The following is a 21,661-nucleotide window of genomic DNA, read 5'->3' as shown; positions in this document are numbered from 1 at the left end:
AGCAGCCATAAAGGTAGCCAGAACCAATGAACACTAACGCTAGCCAGATTCATCCTTCATGACATAAACATGACATAAACAGACCTTCTTGACATAAAGGTCTAAATCTGCAGGTCTAGAACTGCGGTTGGCTCACCGGCTGTGCAATTGGGTGCAATTGGATGCACACCCCCCACTCAACAACTTTCGTTAAAATCTCACTCCAAGTGATCTTCAAAAGTTGGCAACCCTGCAACAGTATAAATGTGTTCAGCCCTCAGGGTTCCATAGCTGGCCAGAAGAACAGATTCACAACACACGAGTGACAGGAAAGAGTTCTAATGTTTATAATAAGGAAGACAGGTAAATACAGAAGAAATAAGATCTCCCGGGTATTTTGTTTTTGTCGTTAACAGAACACCTAGCTCAATATGGGGATTTTTTAAATCAAGGATTTAGTTCAGCAGTTTCCATCTTTTGTCAAGTATACAACTGATTTTCATATAGGGCCACATTGGCCAACATAATCAACAAAACTATGGATGTGTCAAGCCTTTGTACCTGTAATCCTCACTCACAGGGATCTGAGGCTGTACGCTATTTTTTATAGCAACGTAGCGAATCACAGCCAAACACTGAATTCTTAATATCACTCACAAGAGAATTTCTCACTAAAAAAAGTATTCAATGTTTTGGTAGAAATATTATTTGCAGATATGGTGCATTTTCACCCTCCATCCATTGAATAGTCACTTTGGCACTTTGATATATCTTGTCAATTGGTAGGTGTCAATAGTATCCATCAAGTGGTGGTAAAAAATTATTTTGTTAGCTGTAGTTCTTCATACCACTGAAAAATATAATATGGCCCTAGTTTATCTTAAAAATGGTCTAAGGCCATTTGATCTGTATATACACTAGAAGCAACACGTAGCACCAAAGTTGTCATGCACAAACATCATATCTCCATATTCCACCATGTGCATCATCTCTGCTCTACTGTAGTCTGTAGGAAGTATTCAAATAATCATTTGAATCATACAAGAGGCTTTTGTGTGTTTTTTTCCCTGCTTCTCTGTCACAACCCCATTTCTTCCTTAATGAGTTTGTCAGATAAACAGTGGAGCAGAAAATTTGTTTGTTCATGTTTTCACATGAATGTTGGTGACCTTATCTTTGCACAGGAGGCAACTAAAAGTGTACTAACAGGCTACAGAGCTGTGAGGAGGCCTTATCAAAGCTGGACACACTTAGTCATCAGTCTTGAAGATATTCTCACATATGCTGATCACATGTAAGGTGATGGAAAAGTTCTGAATTAAAATTTTCTGAGTGACCATTTAAAATTTTGTTTTGGATATTGACTCATATGTAGGCCATCAACTTTCACAATTTATATTTTCTATATGTCCCGGTAGGCCGGGCTAAATCCACTGGGGAGCCGCACACTTCACACCACTCCACCTCTGATTCACTCCCTCGTTCACAATCACCCACTTACAGATTATCACGCGCACCTGTCCCTCATTTCCCGCCCTCCTTATAAGCCCACAGGTCCCGCAGGTCCCACCAGTCCGTGTTGTGCATTCGACCCGCACTGTTCAGGAGTCAGTGACGTCATCCGCTGCATACTCTTCCTACGCCAGATCAGAGACTCTTACGCCTCTTGCGTCTTTCCAGCTAAATGCTCTTTTTTATTTCTTTAATATGAGTGTGAGCTGTGCCTTGTTTTCTAGATGGAGCCTGACATTAAAGAAATACTGGCACCATTTATTTTGTCTGCTGCTTCATGTGTTTCCATACTCTTGACTGGTACTGTAAATAAGACATGTATTTTATTTTAAATTTATTGAGTATAATATGCATTTTATTTTGATCCACAGTGAAATAAATAATAAAATAAAGACAAGAAAAGAGAAAGTATTTATTTTAAATTGTATAAAAATAACAAATTGTTTATTTCATATAGCCAATGTTTTTATATGTATTGTGTAAAGGTTAGTAATGTTATAAATATCAGATGTATTTTATGCACAACCTATACATAATACAATAATTATAAAATACATTGCCCATCTGAACTTCATCTTAGCTGCGTTCCTCCTGTGCTGTGATTGGTCTGTCATCAGTGGGATCTCTGGTCCCTGAACCTGTGGTTGATCTCATTGAGTGCTACATCTGAACTGCGTTCCTCCTGTGCTGTGAGTGCTGTGTCATCTAATGGATTACCTATGATCATAAGATGATATTTTTATTTCAAGTGATTCAAGTGTTTTATCTTTGAACAAAGAGCATGTCTTACCTGGAAGCTTTTATATACATGTTTATACTAAAATGCCTTTGTAAATACTGCTCATGCAAACACACAAAACAGCATAGAATAATATATAGGCAATGATCTATCTTAATTATTTAAACTTTTTTAAAGAACAAAATGTACTTATGTATGTATGAGTCCGCTGGAAACGCAGCACAGTTGTTTTGGAGAACAAGATAAGTTGTCATTTGTTAGCTAACAAAATTGACCAATGTGACTGCTAGCCTATAGACTGACACTGTGGCTAAATAGTGTATGTAATAAAGTGATTACTCAATCAGGCTTAAGGAAACTATGAATGGCTAATATTGAAATGCACATTCTGCCATGTGTGTTTTTGTTTTATTACATTTCGCTGTTTTTGTTCACTCCCAGTGAGGTGAGATGAGGTGAGTGAGTGAGAGAAAGAGAGATGTGTTGGAGACATGCGGCTGTCTCATGTAAGGTGTGATTCAGAATGGGTGTAGTGAGTGGGTGCTCAAAGACTTGAAGGGATTGGTAAGGAGAAGCTTGCACTCACTGATTCCCGTTAAACTGTCTGATCCTGAGCTGTTGCTGACCAGGAAGGTTGTGGAACTGGAAGAGTTGTTGGACTTAGATGATTCCACTGATCGGAATGAGGTGGCAACCCTATTCACAGAGAATTTCTTGGTCCTCTGAGTGGCAGTGTGGCTCCAGTCTGTTGTCCAATGGAAGGATGATGTGCATAAATAAACATAAATAAACACTGAAATTAGTTCTGTACCAAAGATAAAACCGAATTTTTGTTTTAAAAACAGCCCAATACTTGTGTACATCACGCGTACAAGCATGCATTCCATCACAATAATAATCTAAGACGTTTGATAAATCAAACAACAGACACACCTGAGTTCTCCGCCAGCCGAAACTTTCCACAGCAGAGGTATGTCCTCCACTGTCTCCGGACATTGTCTTTCACCGCACAGTGGAACACAAAGATAAAGAACCCTGTGGCAGACACAAAGCATTCTGAAGGTCATCATTCCAGATCATATGTGAGATTATGCGTGATATGTGAGTTTAGGATTTTTTAATCCTAGAACCAGTTTTTACACTGTCATGTATTTTTAATGGAGAAACAGTTCCATTCCAGCATGGCTTGGACAACCTTCTATCACAGTGTGTGATTATCGAAGGCACCAATCCATTATCTAAGCAGCATTGCTTCTTGGTTTGTGGAGATGACAGACATTCACCACCATGGCCAGAAATACTTTTTTGCAGCTCTAGTCTATTCTCATTGTTTTACAGAAATTGGTAGAACAGACTCCGTCCACAGTAACCAAACACACTGGAAGGGAGGGAACATGAACACATTTGCCTCTGACGGTCTGTAGCGCATACCTTGTAGCGAGTTGAAGATGGCAAACAGAAACATAAAGGGCAGGTTAAGAACCCCCCATGCGAAGAAGGCAAAGCCCCAGGTGAGCCCCAGGAGCACGGTGAGTCCAGCTACACTCCGTGCCTCCTGTAGAGCACTCCGGTGCTGCACACTGTGGGGGTTTTGCTTCTTAATACGGCAAAGCTGAATCATCACGACAATAAACATGATGAGGTTCATCATGAAGACAACACAGAAATATGCCACCACTGCAACGTAGAAGGCAATATCGTCCTTTATCCAGCAGCTGTGTAGGGAAATAAGACACAAGAGCGCTAAGCACTCACATATGCTAGACAGCATTGACCTCTACACTGAGATTTCTCTTTGGTTAATTGCAGAACAGGATTCTAAATTAGCATGGACATTAACATTTTTGTTTTCCATCCATATAATTATTATTAGAATGATTAAATGCTACTTACAAGTCTTTTGAATTTCCATTTTCAACTTTCCCATAAGACACCAGTCCATAATTGTCTTTTTTAATGGATATGACAATGATGACCACAATTAGAGGAATGCCTTCAAAAAGGATTCATTTTAAAAAACTTAATAAAAAACTTAATAAATAAAAAACTTTATATCATAGATCCAGAAAAACCAGACAAGTGAGATGTGCAGACGTTTGCTGCTTATCTACATACCCCAGCCAGCAAATCCTAACTTGATCATGAAGCGGGAAACATAGGTGTTGAAGACTTTCACAAGGGCAATGTACATGTGCACAGCCTCCAGAGCCATCCAGGTGAAAGAGGCCAACAGGAAGTAGTGTAGGAAGAAGGCGGTGGAGATGCAGAGGCCCACAGCGTTTGTGTACAGAGACAGCCAAGAGTCCAAGAGGAACACCAGATTGAGCATCAGCAGAGCCAAGCACAGATGGATGAGGATCTTGGATGGGATATCTTTACGCAATTTCCTACAACAAGAACATACTGGTTAATACCATTTTACAGTTGGGAAAAAGTTCTCATTTGGGCTAGAATATTGAATAAAAATGTAAAAAAAACACCAATTTTAACTTAACGAATGTATGAAAATTAATACACAAATGCATGAATCATGATGGTGATGTGTCTCAGCAACAAGATGCATGAAAGTGCTGTTTATTATTGAGTTCTAACTCAAATGACTCAAATGCTTTGCAACTCACTCAAAAGACAGGTAAGTGAGCAGGGTAACGGAAAGGAATATCGCAGAGATGCCACAGCCAATATAAGTTATGTAGGTCAGAATGAGTGCCTGCACAGGGTCGAGCGGCCCCTCTTGGAAAATGTTCTGGGAAGGAAAATACACAACAATATTGCAATCAAATGACTACATTAAAATATCAAATGAACAATTCCAAGTCAAACGTGTTGAACGTCACCCCAGACTATCTCACTCAATGAGATTTTCAGATGTATACTCTCTGATTAGACTGTACTTTAATACAGGCACAGTGACCCCTGAACTAATATTACGTGCTTAAGTTTAGTCTGTCTCGTGAGACAATGCTATTTGAGCCAAAGGGAGCTGTGTCTCACCAGCAGCACCCCAAAACCAGTGAGGTGGTTACAGCTGCACACCGTCTCCTTGTCAGTGCTGTTCAGTACACTGCAGCCTTCAGAGCTCCATCCACCAGAACCACCTGCCAATCATCACATCACTTAAGGAATCAACAATGTCCGCAGGCAAATTACACAAAAAACACTGGGAAGGTGAATCTCCTCGTAAAAAGCATTTGCTTAACATTTAGATTTGCTCACATACAATTTATATTGCTCACATACAAGTTAGAAAGCATCCTTATATGTTAGATACAAGCTTTAGCTTCTCTTAGTGTTAATGTAGAAAACTAAAACTATGTGTGGAAATATGATGTAAACAATCCCCACCATGATTCAGACATTTTTTTTTGTTAACTGAATTGTACATTTAAGCATTTAAACACTACATTTCCATTGTTGTATTCACTGATGATTACTTTATGTAAATAGAGATAACCTTTAAACACCATGCTTCATTTCCCAATATTAGTCTTAAATGACAGTGTATTGTTATAATGGTTATGTAATTATACAGAAAGGAAAATATGCTACAGTTTGAGAATACATAGGCCTCACCGTTTAAGTTAAAATCCCAAAATACACAGGATGCTGTATAGTTTTGCTGTCAAGAGACGGATGGTAACACAATTATTAGACATGCTTATTAGGAAAGGGACAGAATACTGGAGAAAAATGTGCATAGTTTTGGAAGATATTTTTGGAAACTGAGATCAAAACATTTATGTGCCTGCCAGGATTCCTTTACTGACCATATTGGACATGGAACTGTTTATATTTCTCAGAGTTATTATGATCTTGTCTGTCAGGTGGGAGATGGACAGGTTGGCCACGCTGGCGGATAGAACTTCACTGATCAGCATGCTTCTGTTCGGGTTGAGGGATTTGTCCTATACACAGCCATGAGAGAAATGCACGAGTTTGTACAAATGAAAACCATGTTTGTAGTTTACCGTGGAATGTCTGTGTACAGTAAGATACTGGTTACACAAATGATGCACGCCTGGAGTTATGTACTGTAATCTATACTGGTAAGTTGAAAGGTCCAGTATTTTCAGTAAATGAAACATAAGCCTACCTAACAAGTGCTCAGTGTAAGTACAGATACCTTTTGTTTAAACACAACCAGGTCACATGCAAATAAACTGCATACAGATAAGACTTTGAAAGGTCCCAGAGGGTGAGGACCTGGAAGAGCGTGCTCTTCTGGTAGAAGCTAAACTGGACTCTGGAGGCCATCTGCTGCTGTTGGGCAGTGAGGTTCTGCGTGAGGGACGCGGGGAGCAAGATGGAGCCTTGAGGAGAGAGGAGCGTGGTCTCTACGTTCCTCCTGCTGACGCTGTTAATCTAAACCACCACAAAGAGGAACACCACAGCGGTCAAAAGCCGAGCTTCCACGATCTCTCCGGCTTCATTCACACAGGGTTTAGAGCACGTGTGCTAATAGCCTGTATCTGATGTTTTAAAGCATTGAGTGTTTGTTTGAAATAGGGAACATAGATAGTAAAGAAAAGCACAGCCGATCACCCTCATTTTATATGTGCTTCAAAATCATCGTAGGCAAAGATAATCATGGTATAACTTATGGTGTATATGGTGTAATTGTGATGGTCTGAACAATGTGACTATGGCCATGTTACCTGCAGATTTGAGGAGTCAATCATAGTAAATGTGGTCTGTGGAAAAGCGGCTCCGTCCACCTTTTTCACGCCCAGAGCCAAAGACTTGGTGAGAATTTCTGCCTTCTGCTCCTGAACAACCAGCTTCAAGCCAACTGTGTCCACAATCCCAATGATCCTAATCAGTGTAGAAGAGAATTAGCTCTGTGTATGGGCACAGTACTTATGGTACAGCTGACACTGATATACACAGACTGATATACACAGAAACAGTTGTTCGGTGCGTTATTCCCCCTACCCGACGCTCTAACCATAACTCCTACAACAACCCCCACAAAAACCAACATGGAGCGATGGATAGCTCACCTCTTTGACATGGAGGCCAGCAAGCTCGGCGGAGCATCTAGCAGATTGCTTACGGTTGTAATGAAGAGCACTCCTAGAGTCTGACTAACACTGGGCGAGTTTGCTAGAAGCGACTCCAGCTGAGACACGATGTTCTCCAACTGAGCAAAGCTCAGAGATGAAGCATTGTTGCTCAGGTTCTTAAGACCTTCAGCTGCTGCTTCTGTGCTGTTTGAGTTCGTAGAGGCTGAGTAAAAAGCAATATACATTCAGATCTCAGTTTGTGCAACTGCTTTCCTCTTTTCACCATGCTAATAATAGCAATAATTGTAATTAATGCCACAGTGGACACTGTGCACATGATTAAGCTAAACTATGCACTATAAGTATGTGTAGTTATGTCTACCTATATAAAATGTAGTGTGGATGCACTATATGCCTATACTACAAGACTAGACAGATATGTCACAGTAATAGTGGGTTTCAATAGCCAACCTGTGCTGTTGGTGACCACTGTTATATTGACCACTGTGACATTGTTGGGTGTTATCATGGTTGCATTTGTGACTGTGGTTGTGTTTGTTGACGGCATGCTGGTGGGAGGAGCCGGGCTACATTCTTCTGACAGAAGGATAACCGCATTTGTTCCTGGAACGCTGTAATACAAAAAGAAGTTGAAGAGGAAATAGGCACAGAAAGATACAATGAGCATGACCCATTTCTATGCAATATTTAACAGCTTTTAGCAGTCTTAACAAAATATATTCAGCATTCATTTTGCATGGGGAAATTTCACTGACCAGAGATCCGAAAATCCGTATGGGTTATTCTTACAGAAGTTAGAAGAGTCTGAGTCAAGATTCACCAGTGAAACGTTTGCTTGCAGAAATATATTTGTCTTGTTCTCCCAGCTACATATGGCTGTCAAAAGACAAAATTCAACACCTTTAGTCATAATTTCTATTACTAGTAAACAATTTCATAAGAAAAAATCCTAAATCTTTGTGGACTGAAAGATGGTGTGTACATTGTTATATTTCAAAGTATGTTACACTTTCTCATGTACATACCTGCTCTGGTGACATGGCCATTAGTTTGGGCAACACTCTGGTTTTGAAACGCACTCATTAATGCCAAACTCACTGAGCATATATCCACCTCATGTTTCAGTTTCACAATGACACTGCAGTTGCTGACACTACCAAATGAAGAGTAGATCATTAGAAATGAAGACAGCACACAGTAACATGCACAGACACAGCAGACCGCAGACGCTCTGCAGACCTGCACAGCAAAGACGTTCCATCCCAAACTAATCTGCACACTGCACCCATGCCCAGGTTTACAGACTGACTGTTGTTTTACTGTCTGCACTTACTTTTGAAATGTTTCACACCACCATAACAAGTCCTGCATGGACAAAGTATACAGGAGGTAAGAATATTTGTGAAAACATTTAAAAAGATGCAAAAATATATTCTTCCATTCATAAAGTTATCAGACAACTCACTTCATAGATCGTAGAAATGTTTTGCAGAGCTTGGCAACCGGGACTAAATGGAGAAATAAGAATATGATTTAGTGGCAGAATACAGTCTAGTGTTAATAAATAATGTGTGTGTAGACATAATGTATTCATGAATCCACTTAAACATACTTTGTGCTGTGACATGTTGGTTGAGAAATCTGTTGAGAAGAAAAAAAAACAGTTGACCTACTTAGAATATACGATTAGCATAGTTCACATTAAGAACAAAGTATTAATATGAAAATGTGTTGCACATGCCCAATACAAGATATATAGCAATATAACCTCACCATTGATCTGATTTGGCTGGGATCATTAAAGATGGAGCCTGTTATTGTAATCTTCAGACTGTAATAGGCAGCTAACAAAAACAAATATATAACATAGCTTACGTGGAATTAAGTGGATTAATTCATTAATTTCTTTAATTCTGAACTCACTGGATCCTTACCAGGGCTGTTGCAATAGGCTGAACAATAACAGGTGTTTGTTTTATTCACTGAGGGGACAATAGACGAATGAGATAAATTAGTTAACTGTGCTTACAGCACTGAAAGACCATACCAAAATGTTTATGATTAATTATACATTTTTGAGCAATGAACCCTGTCATTAAATAATAAATATGTGTGAACCATTTTTGAAAAATATATTTTAATTAACTTTTCACTTTGTTATAAATTCATACATGGGCATTGATTTCAATTTAAATGTGTCTTTAGAGCCAAATGTTTGTAGGATTATAAAAACATACATATGACTGGAACTACTGTGTCATGGACAGGTAAAATGAACCTGAGAGCTGACTACTGTCATGTATTTACGCCACGTACCACTGTCAGAACTGCAGTTCCTCCAGTCCTGAATTCCCAGTGAAACATATAGTGTCTCACTCTGTCCACTACTGAAAAAACATAATTATCCTTTGTAATTATCCTTTACAATTATTATCTTTCCTAATTATCCACTTCTAATGTGTGCAACACTTATCATGCTACTCAACACGTAAAGATATTGCAACTGTTCCAAAAGGACCCTTGAACTTACCAAGAAATATCAACTGCAGCACTTGAGTTACAGGAATCCGCTGAGTTCAGAGAACCATTGCACTTTTCAAAACTTTTAATTGGAGGTGCCGTAGCATTCATGACACAAAACCCTTTTGCTGTGGGCAACCAAAAGGCAAAGGTGTTAACCCATGAGCAATCTATTACACATGGATTTGCTGAATAAATCTACATGTAATACTCTTTAGTTCTTTATGTTAATAAGTTAATGTTTTTTTAACAAATTGGTTTGAGTAAACACATACACACAGTACTGATGCATCTTCAACAAGAGCATCAGATTGGTATTACGTCATATTGGTTTTATGTCATATTGGTTTTACGTACCAAAGAAGTCAATACAATTATTGTCATTTTTGTTTTAAATGTCATGGCTATGTAAAGTTGGGCCTATTGTAACACTCACCCACTCTCTCTATCTGGTCTACGGTCATGTGGGCCTGCATGGTAAAGTTGTTTTCCACTAGGCGCACAATACAGCACTTATCAGGGTCTTTCGTCAGCTGCAGAACTACGCTGCATTGTGTCCCGGTACTGGGGAGGCAGAGATGTTAGTCAGCATGTGTTGTCTTTAGATATTCATTGACTGAGGAAAACTGAAAAGGACAAATGACCCAATAGCTGACCTGGGCTTAATATCACACATGACCTCAATGTTCTGTAAATGTATATAAAAAATACAAAGACAGGATTATGTTCCAATAATCATAATATATTTGACATTTACAAACACAAGGACACTTTTCAATTCCACATTTCGCAAATATTCAACTGTTATTCATTACAAATGTCCAAAATGCAAAAAAGAAACGTATGTTATTGAATGGTTATGTCAACCAGAAACTGGTACTTACTTTAAAGATGTTGGTGGTAGTTCCTTTTTGTATCACACTAAATGACAAAAGAGACAGACATTTATCACAGATTTTCAGAATATATCTGTAATTCTGATATTAATTTGCTTTAGAAATGCTCTGTAACCTTGTATTGTTTTAACGTTAATATAATTTTAATTTTTAAAAAGATATTTTCCAGTTTAAAATATCACCCAGACTCTAACAAGGTCACGGCACTGTGACTGTCCCTGAGGAACACTGCCCCTAACCCTAACCCTAACCCTAACCCTAACCATACACACTACCTGCTTTGCACTGGCTGAGTTGCAGTAAGTGAGTTGTTGTTTTGTACAGAGGCACTGGACACCAGGACAGAAGCAGCACTAGAGTTACATTCACTTAGGTGGTTTTGGAATTGATCCCAGAGCTGGAAAACAGGTAAGATACATACATTAAGGAACAATACATACACACATACACACACACACACACACACACACACACACACACACACACACACACACATACTTCTTTGTTTATTTTTACTATCAAACCAATAAAATAAGGTTTTGGATTCGTTGAGGTCATTCTCCTGTACTCTGATGGCAGTTTTGCTCTCTCTGGTTTCTGATGACCAGCTTCATGAGGCTACTGTGATGCTTTTCCATCAGCCTTGAAGATGTTCTCCTTATGCAGAGTACTTTTAGGGTGAAGAAACCTCTACAATTGTGTGTTTTAAAAATGAATTCATATACATAGCCTAACATCTTTCCCAAATTATTTTTGCCTTTACTACTATTAAAAACATACATTCAGTCAAGTGTGTCCAAACTTATGAGCAGTAATGTATATCACACTTGTTCTCGCAGTATCGCCACATACTGCCAGAGGGCGGTGTCTCCCAAATACTAGTCTCGCACATCCTTCAACACCTTAACCTACATCCATGAAACTGTTTCCCCCAAGACTCTCCATGCAGAGAATAGAAAACATGATAACATCAAAATGTACTGTGGTGCTCCAATGTGACAGTCCTCTCCTATGACCTACGACCTATGAACCCCCAGGTTAGCACCCCAGATCTCCTTATGACTGATCAAACTGGTCAAACTGTGAGCACATTTTTCAAGCCCTGATAGAATTAGGCTGAAGAATCAGTGAACTTCTTGTTCTTCACTTCTTCTCTTCTCTCCTTCTTCCTCTTCTCCTCTCCTCCTCTCCTCAGACTAGTCGTTGGTGTCACAGACCCCTCTGAGTATTAGGTAGGACACACAGCTCACAGCTGTCTCATGCCTCAGTAGGAGTACAAGGAGGTGACACACAGCATCTGCACTGGGGGAGAGGAGGAGTGGAGTGGTGTGCTCCTCTTCCACCTCCCTCTCTTCCCTTCAGGCATCCTGACCACGGTTGGTCATTGTGCCACGGAAGGGGAGACAAAGCCGGATGCAGAGGTGAGGTCCGTGCAAGCAAACGTTATTTTATTTAAACACAGCATGAGGGTATAACACACTCAGGAACACGTATGGTCGGTCAACGGCCGACAAACACAAAGGCTCAAGAGTTTAAATACACACAGAAACAAGGGAGTGAAACAATACACAGGTGTGGCACATACAGGCATGACACACACGGACTGACACACACAACCACTACCAACACTAATCGGGCACAATGACGTGATGTGGCAGACAGACAGACACACACATACACACACACACTTACAAGCATGCCCACTAATGAGACACAATTGTTGCACATATGAGGGGGCGCACAGACACACAGACAGACATCCAAATGCACCCACTAACCAGACATGTAAGGGACAGAAGTCAACAGGGAGGAGGCCGTTACCTACAGTGGGGGTGACTCACAATGACAACTGGGGTGACTCACAATGACAACTGGGGTGACTCACAATGACAACTTAGATCCTGCAGCAGGAATTCCAATTCCTTCCTGATCACCAAGTCCCCATAAAAACACTGACATTCTTGGTCTACCATAGTTACCACAGTATTACTGTCCCCTTCCACTTGTGCCCTGGTCCCTAGATCAGAATAAGGGACACCAACACTTTCACTAAACTTGATCTCAATGTAACAGAGTGGCACCAACTACTAACTATAAGGGAACATCCCAGGTTCCAAGGTGTTTGCTAATTTCTGTAAATTTACTAGAAACTTTTATCCAGTAGCCAATCACCTTATATTACTCCCTATGGTATAAAAGAGCTTCACTTGGAATGAAACTTCACTACAGTCTCTGACAGAAGGTATGCTCTGTTGCATCCTTTAAATGTGCCAGTGTAACAATGCTCATCTATGGTCCAGAGTCAGTGAACACTGAAGTAAATACCTTTTACAGAAAGTCCTTCTGACGTATATGGAATGGAAACATCTTACATCATACCAAGTGCACTGCACCCCCTTGTCCAGCAGGAAATACTGTATCATGTCCAATAGGCCCACCCCAGTCATATTGTTCCTCCAAGAATGCCCAGTTGACACGAAATTATGTGCTATCCAACAGCTTTTCTGATGGGTTAACAATGCCCTTAGGTCTGGGCCACTTTGAGGTTCAAAGAACTATAAGCCTTGTCCACAACTGTTTCTTGTGGGGTTGGGTAAAAAAATTCACTGCCCTGTTCCTACAGTATCTCTTCTGCCTTTCATGTGTGTTTGTTGAAACCTCTGTCTTCCTCTACCCAGGAGCTTCCTCAAACCAGGAGGTGTCATCTTCTGAACAATCTCCCCAGACCAGATCATCTCCCTAGACCAGACCTTCTCCCCAGACCAGACCATCTCCCCAGACCAGACCATCTCTGCCAGTGCAGACCATCTCCCCAGACCAGACCATCTCTGCCAGACCAGACTTTCTCCCTAGACCAGACCTTCTCCCTAGACCAGACCTTCTCCCCACACCAGACCATCTCTGCCAGACCAAACCTTCTCACCAGAGTAGACCTTCTCCCTAGACCAGACTATCTCTGCCAGACCAGACATTCTCCCCAGACTAGACCTCCTCCCTAGACCAGACCTTCTCCCCAGACCAGACCATCTCTGCCAGGCCACACTGTGTTCATTTATATGTGTCACATCTAATGTGAATAAAGTGTAAAGTGTCGTGTTATTGGATGCAAATCCATATAAATCCAAGATATAAACAGCAAACAGGCAATGGGTAAAATATTACACAGCACACCAAAATACAAAAGAGGGACAGGTGTTCAGTATGCTTACAAATCATCGTCAACACGTAGCAATGAGGAATTGAATGGGGGGGCTTGCATGGCCTCAAGTAATCCCAAAGATAACGAAATTCTTTTTCTCAAGCTGTGTGATGTCACACATGTGAAAGAAGAATGCTGCGTCTGCACTTACCCATGCAGTAATGTCTGCCTCTACAGTTCCAATTAGTTCAACACTGATTGTCATCCAGTAGTACACAGCTACAAGAGACAGCCACAGATTTCATCAAATACACCACTCCTTATTTATTTTTGGCGGTGAATTCTTCACTGTAATTTATGTAAAGACATGTCGGGGGGGTGGGGGTGGAGGTTGTCATTTTTAAGCATGACTATATTTTAATGACTACACTACTCACAGAGATCATCACATTGTTGTGAGAAGTTGCAACGTGGGGGTGTTGAACCTAGATCAAACGGAGTCTATGAGTAAATGCTGTACACCTTGAACTACACTATATACTGTATAACTGTGTTTTCTGATGTGAAAAAGGTAAAAACATTTTTTTTAAAGTTCCATAAAAAACAGGTATAAATCAGAATAAAGTTGCACCAAAGGAACACATGTTCAATAATGGTCACTTCCATCAGGATTACACAACTGCATTCAAATATATGAAGCTTGATGTGTTTTGTTAGCTCACCTGTTGGCGAATAAATGCTAGCAGTGGTTATTGAGGTTGTCGTCACTGTTGTGGTATTTCCCCCTGTTGAAGAAGGGAAGACTCACTTTGTAAGTCGTTCTGGATAAGAGTGTCTGCTAAATGCCCTAAATGTAAATATAAATGAAAGGAGTTTGCTTGATTCATAATTTCTGAGCCATTAAGATAGACTGATATAACAATAGACAAAAACGTCACTAACAATTGTAAGAAATCTAGTTTTAATTGAGATTTTTCAGGAGAGGTCAGTGAGAGAATGATGCATACATGTAGTTTGGCTTTGGGCTAAATGATGGATAACTATTGTGACTTACAGTGTAGCTGCTGCCCATGAGTGTACTGTAACACTCAAATCTCAGATCTCTTACCAGACGTAACGTTACTATTTGTGGTTGTTGAGGTATTCATCACTGTCGTGGTAGTTATCCCTCCTGAAGACGTGTATGTTTGATTGGTGGTTCCTGGATAATTAAGACAGAGAAATTAAATATTCAAATACCTCATTTACAAGTGTAAGTAAAAAATGTTTTAAGTTGCTTTCCAGAAAAGGTCATTAATAGAAAGAAACATAAATGTTGTGTGACCTTGCAGTTTAATAATGGAGAGCCACTGTGACTTACAGTAGCCCATCAGTGTACTGTAACACTCAGAACCTCAGATTTCGCTTACCAGACGTAATGTTATTATTTGTGGTTGTTGAGGTATTCATCACTGTCATGGTATTTGTCCCTCCTGAAGACGTGTATGTTTGATTGGTGGTTCCTGTATAATTAAGACAGAGAAATTAAATATTCAAATACCTAATTTACAAATGACAGTAAAAAAAATAAAATATTCAAATAGGGGAGACCGGGTATGGTTGTAACATGGGGGTAGTTGTAACACCATCAATTCCACCGATCACGGATAAGATAGGAGTCATACGATCATTCCATTATTTACCCAATTCCTCCCTGATCCCACATGGTGAATATCAAGGCTGGAAACAGGCACATGCAGATTCCATAGAGAAAAAACTGATTTTGAGGTGAGAAAGTAAATTTCTGAATCAATACTATATTTTGTTTAGTACTATTGAAGATAAAACCATATGAATTATATTACCTTAAACTGTGGTTTCTCAGGTAAATTGTGATGCATTTTTCCCCTGTTAATTTCAAATCACCTTGCTAATACAGCTAGTTAAACAATGGCTGACAGGGGTGGGGTGGGTTGTAACAGCTTTACAGCCATCATACAGCCATACAAGTAAGAAAACTTTCTTGATTTTAATAATTTTACAGAATGCCTAGGCAGTGGAAAAGAAAGACTGACAGAGGTGTGCCTGCAAATGTTTTTTTTAAAAAGCATCTTATGAAGTCACAAAGAAGTACAAGTCAGTCAGATCAGTTGCAAAGACACATGGTATTTGCCATGTAACACACACACACGTGCGCGCGCGCACACACACACAAACACGCACATTGACATTGCTTATTATTTGACCTACATGTTCTTTACATCGGTACATTGTATTAATGTTCATTAAGCATACATATTATTAAATAAGTTTGTTCTAGTACACTAATTTACACACACACACACACACACACACACACACACACACACACACACACACACACACACACCTGAATAAAACAGAAAGTGGATATGAGTTATAGTTAGTCACAGAGAGAGAGACACATTTCTGGATTGTTATTTTATTATTTTATTCCAAAAATCACTTATTGAAGCATATTGCATGGTGTGGCCTCTGTTTTTGCTTCTTTTATCAATTGCTACAACTTACCCCAGCATGTGTTACAACCTACCCCGGTAGTGGGGTAGGTTGCAACAACGGAACACCATGTATTTGACATCAACTCATGAGGGCTGATATTTGAATTGAGTTTTGAATTGGTGCCATTTGTAGTAAACAAATGTGTGTACTTTTGTATAAATTTTGAGAACTCTAGCTCAAAAAATCAGTGAGTTACAGGTTCTGAGGCAAAAAGTGTTACAACCCTACCCCGTCTCCCCTACCTCATTTACAAGTGTAAGTAAAAAATGTTTTAAGTTGCTTTCCAGAAAGGGTCATTAATAGGACACATAAATGTTGTGTGACCTTGCAGTTTAATAATGGAGAGCCACTGTGACTTACAGTAGCCCATCAGTGTACTGTAACACTCAGAACCTCAGATCTCACTTACCAGACGTATAATAACTATTTGTGGTTGTTGAGGTATTCATCACTGTCGTGCTATTTATCCCTCCTGAAGACGTGTATGTTTGATTAGTGGTTCCTGGATAATTAAAACAGAGAAATTAAATATTCAAATACCTAATTTACAAATGACAGTAAAAATGTTTTAAGTTGCTTTCCAGAAAGGGTCATTAATAGACACATAAATGTTGTGTGACCTTGCAGTTTAATAATGGAGAGCCACTGTGACTTACAGTAGCCCATCGGTGTACTGTAACACTCAGAATCTCAGATCTCACTTACCAGATGTAACGTTACTATTTGTGGTTGCTGAGGTCTTCATCACTGTTGTGCTATTTATCCCTCCTGAAGACGTGTATGTTCGATTGGTGGTTGCTAGAACATTAAGACAAAGGGAGATCATATTTCAATACCTCATTAAAAGGTGTAAATTTAAAAAACTGTTGTTTTAAGTTGCTTTACAGAAGGGGACATTAAAACAATGACACAAAAATGTTACGTGACTTTGCAGTTAAATAGAGAATCATTGTGAGCTACAGCAACCCATCATTATACTGTAACACTGAGAATCTATGGTCTCATTACCAAATGTAGAATAAGATTTAGTTGTGGCTGTTGATGTTTTCATCATTGTTGTGGTATTTATCCCTGCTGTTTGATTGGTGATTCCTGGAAAATGAAGACAGATTATACCTCACTAAGAGGTATAATAAGAAAATAAGTCCTTTGAGATTAGGCTTCCCGGGAAGCCTGTGCTCACTTACCAGATGTAGGAGGGGAGCCAGATAAGTTTGTTGAAATCCTAATTGATGTGGTATTTGGCCTTTTTGGAGATGTGTTTGTTTGATTGGTAGGTCCTGGGCCATTAAAACAAAGGGAGTAATATTCAACCATCTCACTAACTGGTTTAATAAGAAAATGTAATTCTTTATGATTATGCTTCCCACAAAGTGCCATTAATATAAAGATGTATCCATACTGTGTAAATTCACAGTTAGACAATGGCAAGGCATTGTTAATTACAGAAACCCTTCAGCGTATTCTACAACTCAGAACATCTCACTCTGTTCTTACCAGATGTGGGTGGAGAAGTAGTTGTGTTTGCAGTTGCTGTTAAGAGAGAGGGACATAACTACATTAAAATATCTCACAAGTACAGGGGAAAAACAAGCCTATTTTTAATTTAGGCTTTTCAGTTGTGGGACATTAAGGGAGAAATGCATACTGATTATCTATGCAGCCCAATAGTGGAGTCATGTGAGATACACATTGTATGTTAACTCTCACAACTGCTCTCACTTACCAGTTGGTTTGATATGTGCATTAGAACTCACTGCTGAAGTGATTCCTAGAGTCACTGATGAAGAGAACATACACAGACATGAAACAAGATGATCAGATCCCTGATCCCTCTGACAAAGTGTTCTGGCATCATCAAGATAACAGTAAAGATATGTCCTATAGACAAACTGCCAAAAAAACTCTATCAATATACCCAAATAGTGCACATGTATGCATCAATAGCCATGAACAAAACATTTATGTACACTCATCAGGGCCACCAACTCTTTCACTGGATGGACCGCGTGGACACAGGTGAAAGCTGCCCATCCACCTGACTCCACCTACGCACTTTCATCCATTTGTAGTGCAGACAAAGAGGAGGGGAAACAGGTAAACAGAGAGCTATACGAGAGCTACAGAGCTCATGAGCTGTTTTTAAAGCTACAACAATGGTCTGATTTGGTAAACCTGCTTCCCAAAATAGAGTACAAAACAAACAGGGAGCAAGAAACGAAAGATATCTTTGCCCTTCTTGTTCAAAATTGACAAAGACGGTACTTTTTTTCCTTTATCTGATGAGGGAGGGTCTTAGACAGATGGGGGATATTGTCACGATGGAAACAGAGGAGTTGCCATGGCAGCATAAGCCCTTTCGTGGAATGGACCATCAAGAATTACACGAGGAATCATGAGTGCACTGCTACCCGAGTTAAGTGTGAAACTGGATCTATCACACTTGGATCACTTATTCTGCATTCACAAAAACCCTCTCCACAGAGATGTATATGAAATGAATATGAGATGGAGGTTTGGTCAGGAACTCACAAGAAAAAAGAAGGACCTTTGTTTATTTTAAACTGATCAAGGACTTGGAGACGTAGTGTACTCTGATGATGAAATGCAATATACTAACAACTTGTCTTTTACTATCTCTTATTCATGTACAGTTAATGTTGTCTTACAGTCTTGAAAAAGAAACTGGCTTTTGTTTCAGGTCAGAGATTAAACCTGTTAAGCAGGATGACTGGGTTATATTTGGACCATATGAATTGTTCTGTTTCAAGCAAATTGCAAGTAATGTATCGAGTGACTAAGAGATACCAGACAGCCACAAGACAGCCACCTGTCACAAAGAGAGGTACAGCTCAACGCACACAATCAGTAATATAATTCAACTGAAATGTAGATCAGTGTGTGGAACTGGGTATCTGTAGCAGTATTATTCCAGTCAATAAACAAAATTAAACAAAATGCTTCTGCAAAGGTATAGACTTAGTCTTAGAGCACAGAACACAGTAACGTGGTACGATTAACATTTTTGCTCTATTTTCCAAATATGGCAGTAATCTCTTATTACACATTTTCAATGAGATCGTGGATTGACATTCTTGAAAGTGTTCGGTTGGACTGAAGCTGCTAAGATGAATACACTCCATCGAGCTAATAATCTCACAAATCTAAACTTTCCACCCACATATCTCCACATAGTGTAAAATAACTGCTTGTTGTGGATATCTGCTTAGAGGGCTGAGGCCCAGTTTTACCTAGGTAAGCCAGCAGCACAGAGAGCAGAACATGGGTCAGGACCTTCCCCTGAGCACCACAACGTCCACACAGGGCAGTGCTCACCATTCTTCTGTAACAGAGACAGGAAGTATGAGAAGTCAGTTCTATCAACATTATCATCTATCATCTATTTTCATTATTTAACCTCCAATAATTATATAATATGGCTATAATGGTATGTCACATAGATATAAGAGGCACTAATATGCCATAGGATTCAGTAAATTCTTATTTTAATTATGTACTTTAGGTGCCATTGATTTTGTAACATTTTGATTAGACTTTTGTTGTTGTTGTTGTTGTTGTTAGTGTTGTTGTTTAACAACAACTGTGAGAAGAAGAAGAATCGTTAAGTGCTTAATGCTGACATTATATTTCTGGTCTGCAGGAAATGATCTCAGGAAGTGCTCCTCAAAATGCAGATTTCATGATAAAGCTTACAACAGTATGCTTTTTTTGATGTTGGTTTTGCTAGTTTGTTTTAGGAAATTACCCTTATATTCAACGTTTGTCAACCTACTTATGAAACTGAGAATTTAAGGCTTTCTTTTAAACCACTACATTTCAGCACACAAGCCTTTATCTGGGTTATGAGAAAATCTTATTGACTTGGTGCGCTGTTCACTTCTGTTTCCAATACAAAACACAGACGCATATGTACAATAGACAAAAGTGATTAATTAGAGGTTATGCAAGATAATAGTAAGTAAATAACAAATTATGATAAAGTGAACACAGCCACGTTAACTGCATGCCAGTTTTTAACACACCTAAAACCCAGTGAGTGCCTTGTTCACCAGGAGAAAATTCACACCTAGTGTCTTATCAATAGTGATGTTAATCTTACACACTCCACTCAAGGGTTGTGCAACTATTAATTTTGCCAGTCACACACACCCACGACGGGGGGTGAGACATTTTCTCGTTGTGTTCAGCCTTTACAGTAACCATTCTTTTGTTCTGCCCTATCGTTATTGAAAAAGTCACGTTTCTTTACTAAGCCTAGATTGTTTAGAGTTAAGTTCCCAGAGGGACTTGCAAAGTCAATCCATTTTATAGGTCAATTTGAAAAGCTATTATAAGTTTATTAAGTTATAATCATTCATAGTCTTACACTCAGTAGCTAAAAGTTTAAAAAGTCACATTACAGCAACATGATCAATTTAACGCCGCATTAGTCCGTCATTTCCGTTTTACAGATATACCATGCTCAAACTACCACAGCAGTGTGAAACTACTGTATTCATATTATTAGGCTACTGACAATTTGAGAACATAATAAAAATCTTCTATTCTAAGTTTCTATTCCATGTGAAAACTTCAAACTATACTTATTTTACTGACAGTTACTGTATAATTCTACCCAAGTTATTGACTGAATACTGAATTGCGTAAAAAAGTAGAAACCAATAATGACTCGCGCACCGCGTTAACTGTCTCGGTTTGTTGTCAGATTTACTGATTTCTAAAGCAACGTTAGGCTACAGATTTTTTTCTCTTGCAAGAGTATATTTAATCTGCTTTGTATAGAGTTTTAGACATTTGCATGTTGCGTATATTTTGAAAAACCTGAACAAAGGTAAAAGAAATGCTGAAGGTGTTTAGAATCATACGTTTGATTACACACTAAATCATACGCAACCAGTTTAATGTCTCCGTCCTACCTTTTCGGGGAACCGAGCTCAAGAGTATTTGGTCGGAACTTTACGATGTCTTGAGCTTTAACGGACTCCACTCTGTCCTGCGACGGACAGTGATTTCCACAAGGATCCCTTTTGCCATCATGCAGTCTTCTCAAATTGTGTAGATCCAGCCTCTTAAAATATTGAAAATGCAAAACTGCGACAAAAAACATCAGAATTCGTCGATACTGTAATATAATATTATTCTCCGTGTATTGATGCGGAGAAGGTGCGCAGGTCAGTAAGTTGTCTGTGCTAGTGAGACTTCTTGGACAAATGTACCGCCTCTTGACTGAAAGAGGTGCGATCCACCCGATCGTCAGGTCAAATACACGCCTTCCTACAGCACAACTCTTTACACTTGCGTTTTTAAAAGG

The 21,661-nt window shown here is 39.3% G+C and overlaps 1 protein-coding gene across 3 annotated transcripts; it reads right to left on the bottom strand.

Moving 5' to 3' along the window:
• Positions 1 to 1,883: 1,883 nt before the first annotated feature.
• On the bottom strand, positions 1,884 to 21,457 carry LOC143525861 (uncharacterized). 3 transcript variants are annotated; one of them, XM_077020298.1, is made up of 40 exons: positions 21,267 to 21,457; positions 19,581 to 19,672; positions 18,056 to 18,109; positions 17,827 to 17,862; positions 17,517 to 17,609; positions 17,338 to 17,421; positions 17,035 to 17,127; positions 16,739 to 16,831; positions 15,219 to 15,311; positions 14,918 to 15,010; positions 14,532 to 14,594; positions 14,247 to 14,294; positions 14,021 to 14,088; positions 10,946 to 11,067; positions 10,659 to 10,695; positions 10,431 to 10,462; positions 10,211 to 10,338; positions 9,785 to 9,902; positions 9,571 to 9,641; positions 9,189 to 9,236; positions 9,028 to 9,098; positions 8,867 to 8,895; positions 8,720 to 8,762; positions 8,588 to 8,619; positions 8,280 to 8,407; positions 8,010 to 8,130; positions 7,705 to 7,865; positions 7,231 to 7,456; positions 6,886 to 7,042; positions 6,434 to 6,592; positions 5,998 to 6,135; positions 5,804 to 5,849; positions 5,225 to 5,328; positions 4,852 to 4,976; positions 4,346 to 4,617; positions 4,124 to 4,223; positions 3,662 to 3,945; positions 3,164 to 3,265; positions 2,817 to 2,975; positions 1,884 to 2,208 (listed from the first exon to the last, which is right to left on the bottom strand). In XM_077020298.1, the coding sequence occupies exons 1-40, from the start codon at positions 21,455 to 21,457 to the stop codon at positions 2,105 to 2,107; spliced, it is 4,218 nt and encodes a 1,405-aa protein (XP_076876413.1). In that variant the 3' UTR covers positions 1,884 to 2,104. The 3 variants fall into 3 exon arrangements, with proteins under 3 accessions (XP_076876413.1, XP_076876414.1, XP_076876415.1); XM_077020299.1 differs by having other exon boundaries at positions 9,571 to 9,638; XM_077020300.1 differs by lacking the exon at positions 16,739 to 16,831.
• Positions 21,458 to 21,661: the final 204 nt, after the last annotated feature.

Source organism: Brachyhypopomus gauderio, chromosome 10, assembly GCF_052324685.1.
Source record: "Brachyhypopomus gauderio isolate BG-103 chromosome 10, BGAUD_0.2, whole genome shotgun sequence".
NCBI lineage: Eukaryota > Metazoa > Chordata > Actinopteri > Gymnotiformes > Hypopomidae > Brachyhypopomus > Brachyhypopomus gauderio.
The sequence above is the reverse complement of the archived record's forward strand: the minus strand, read 5'-3'. Positions and strand labels throughout refer to the sequence as shown.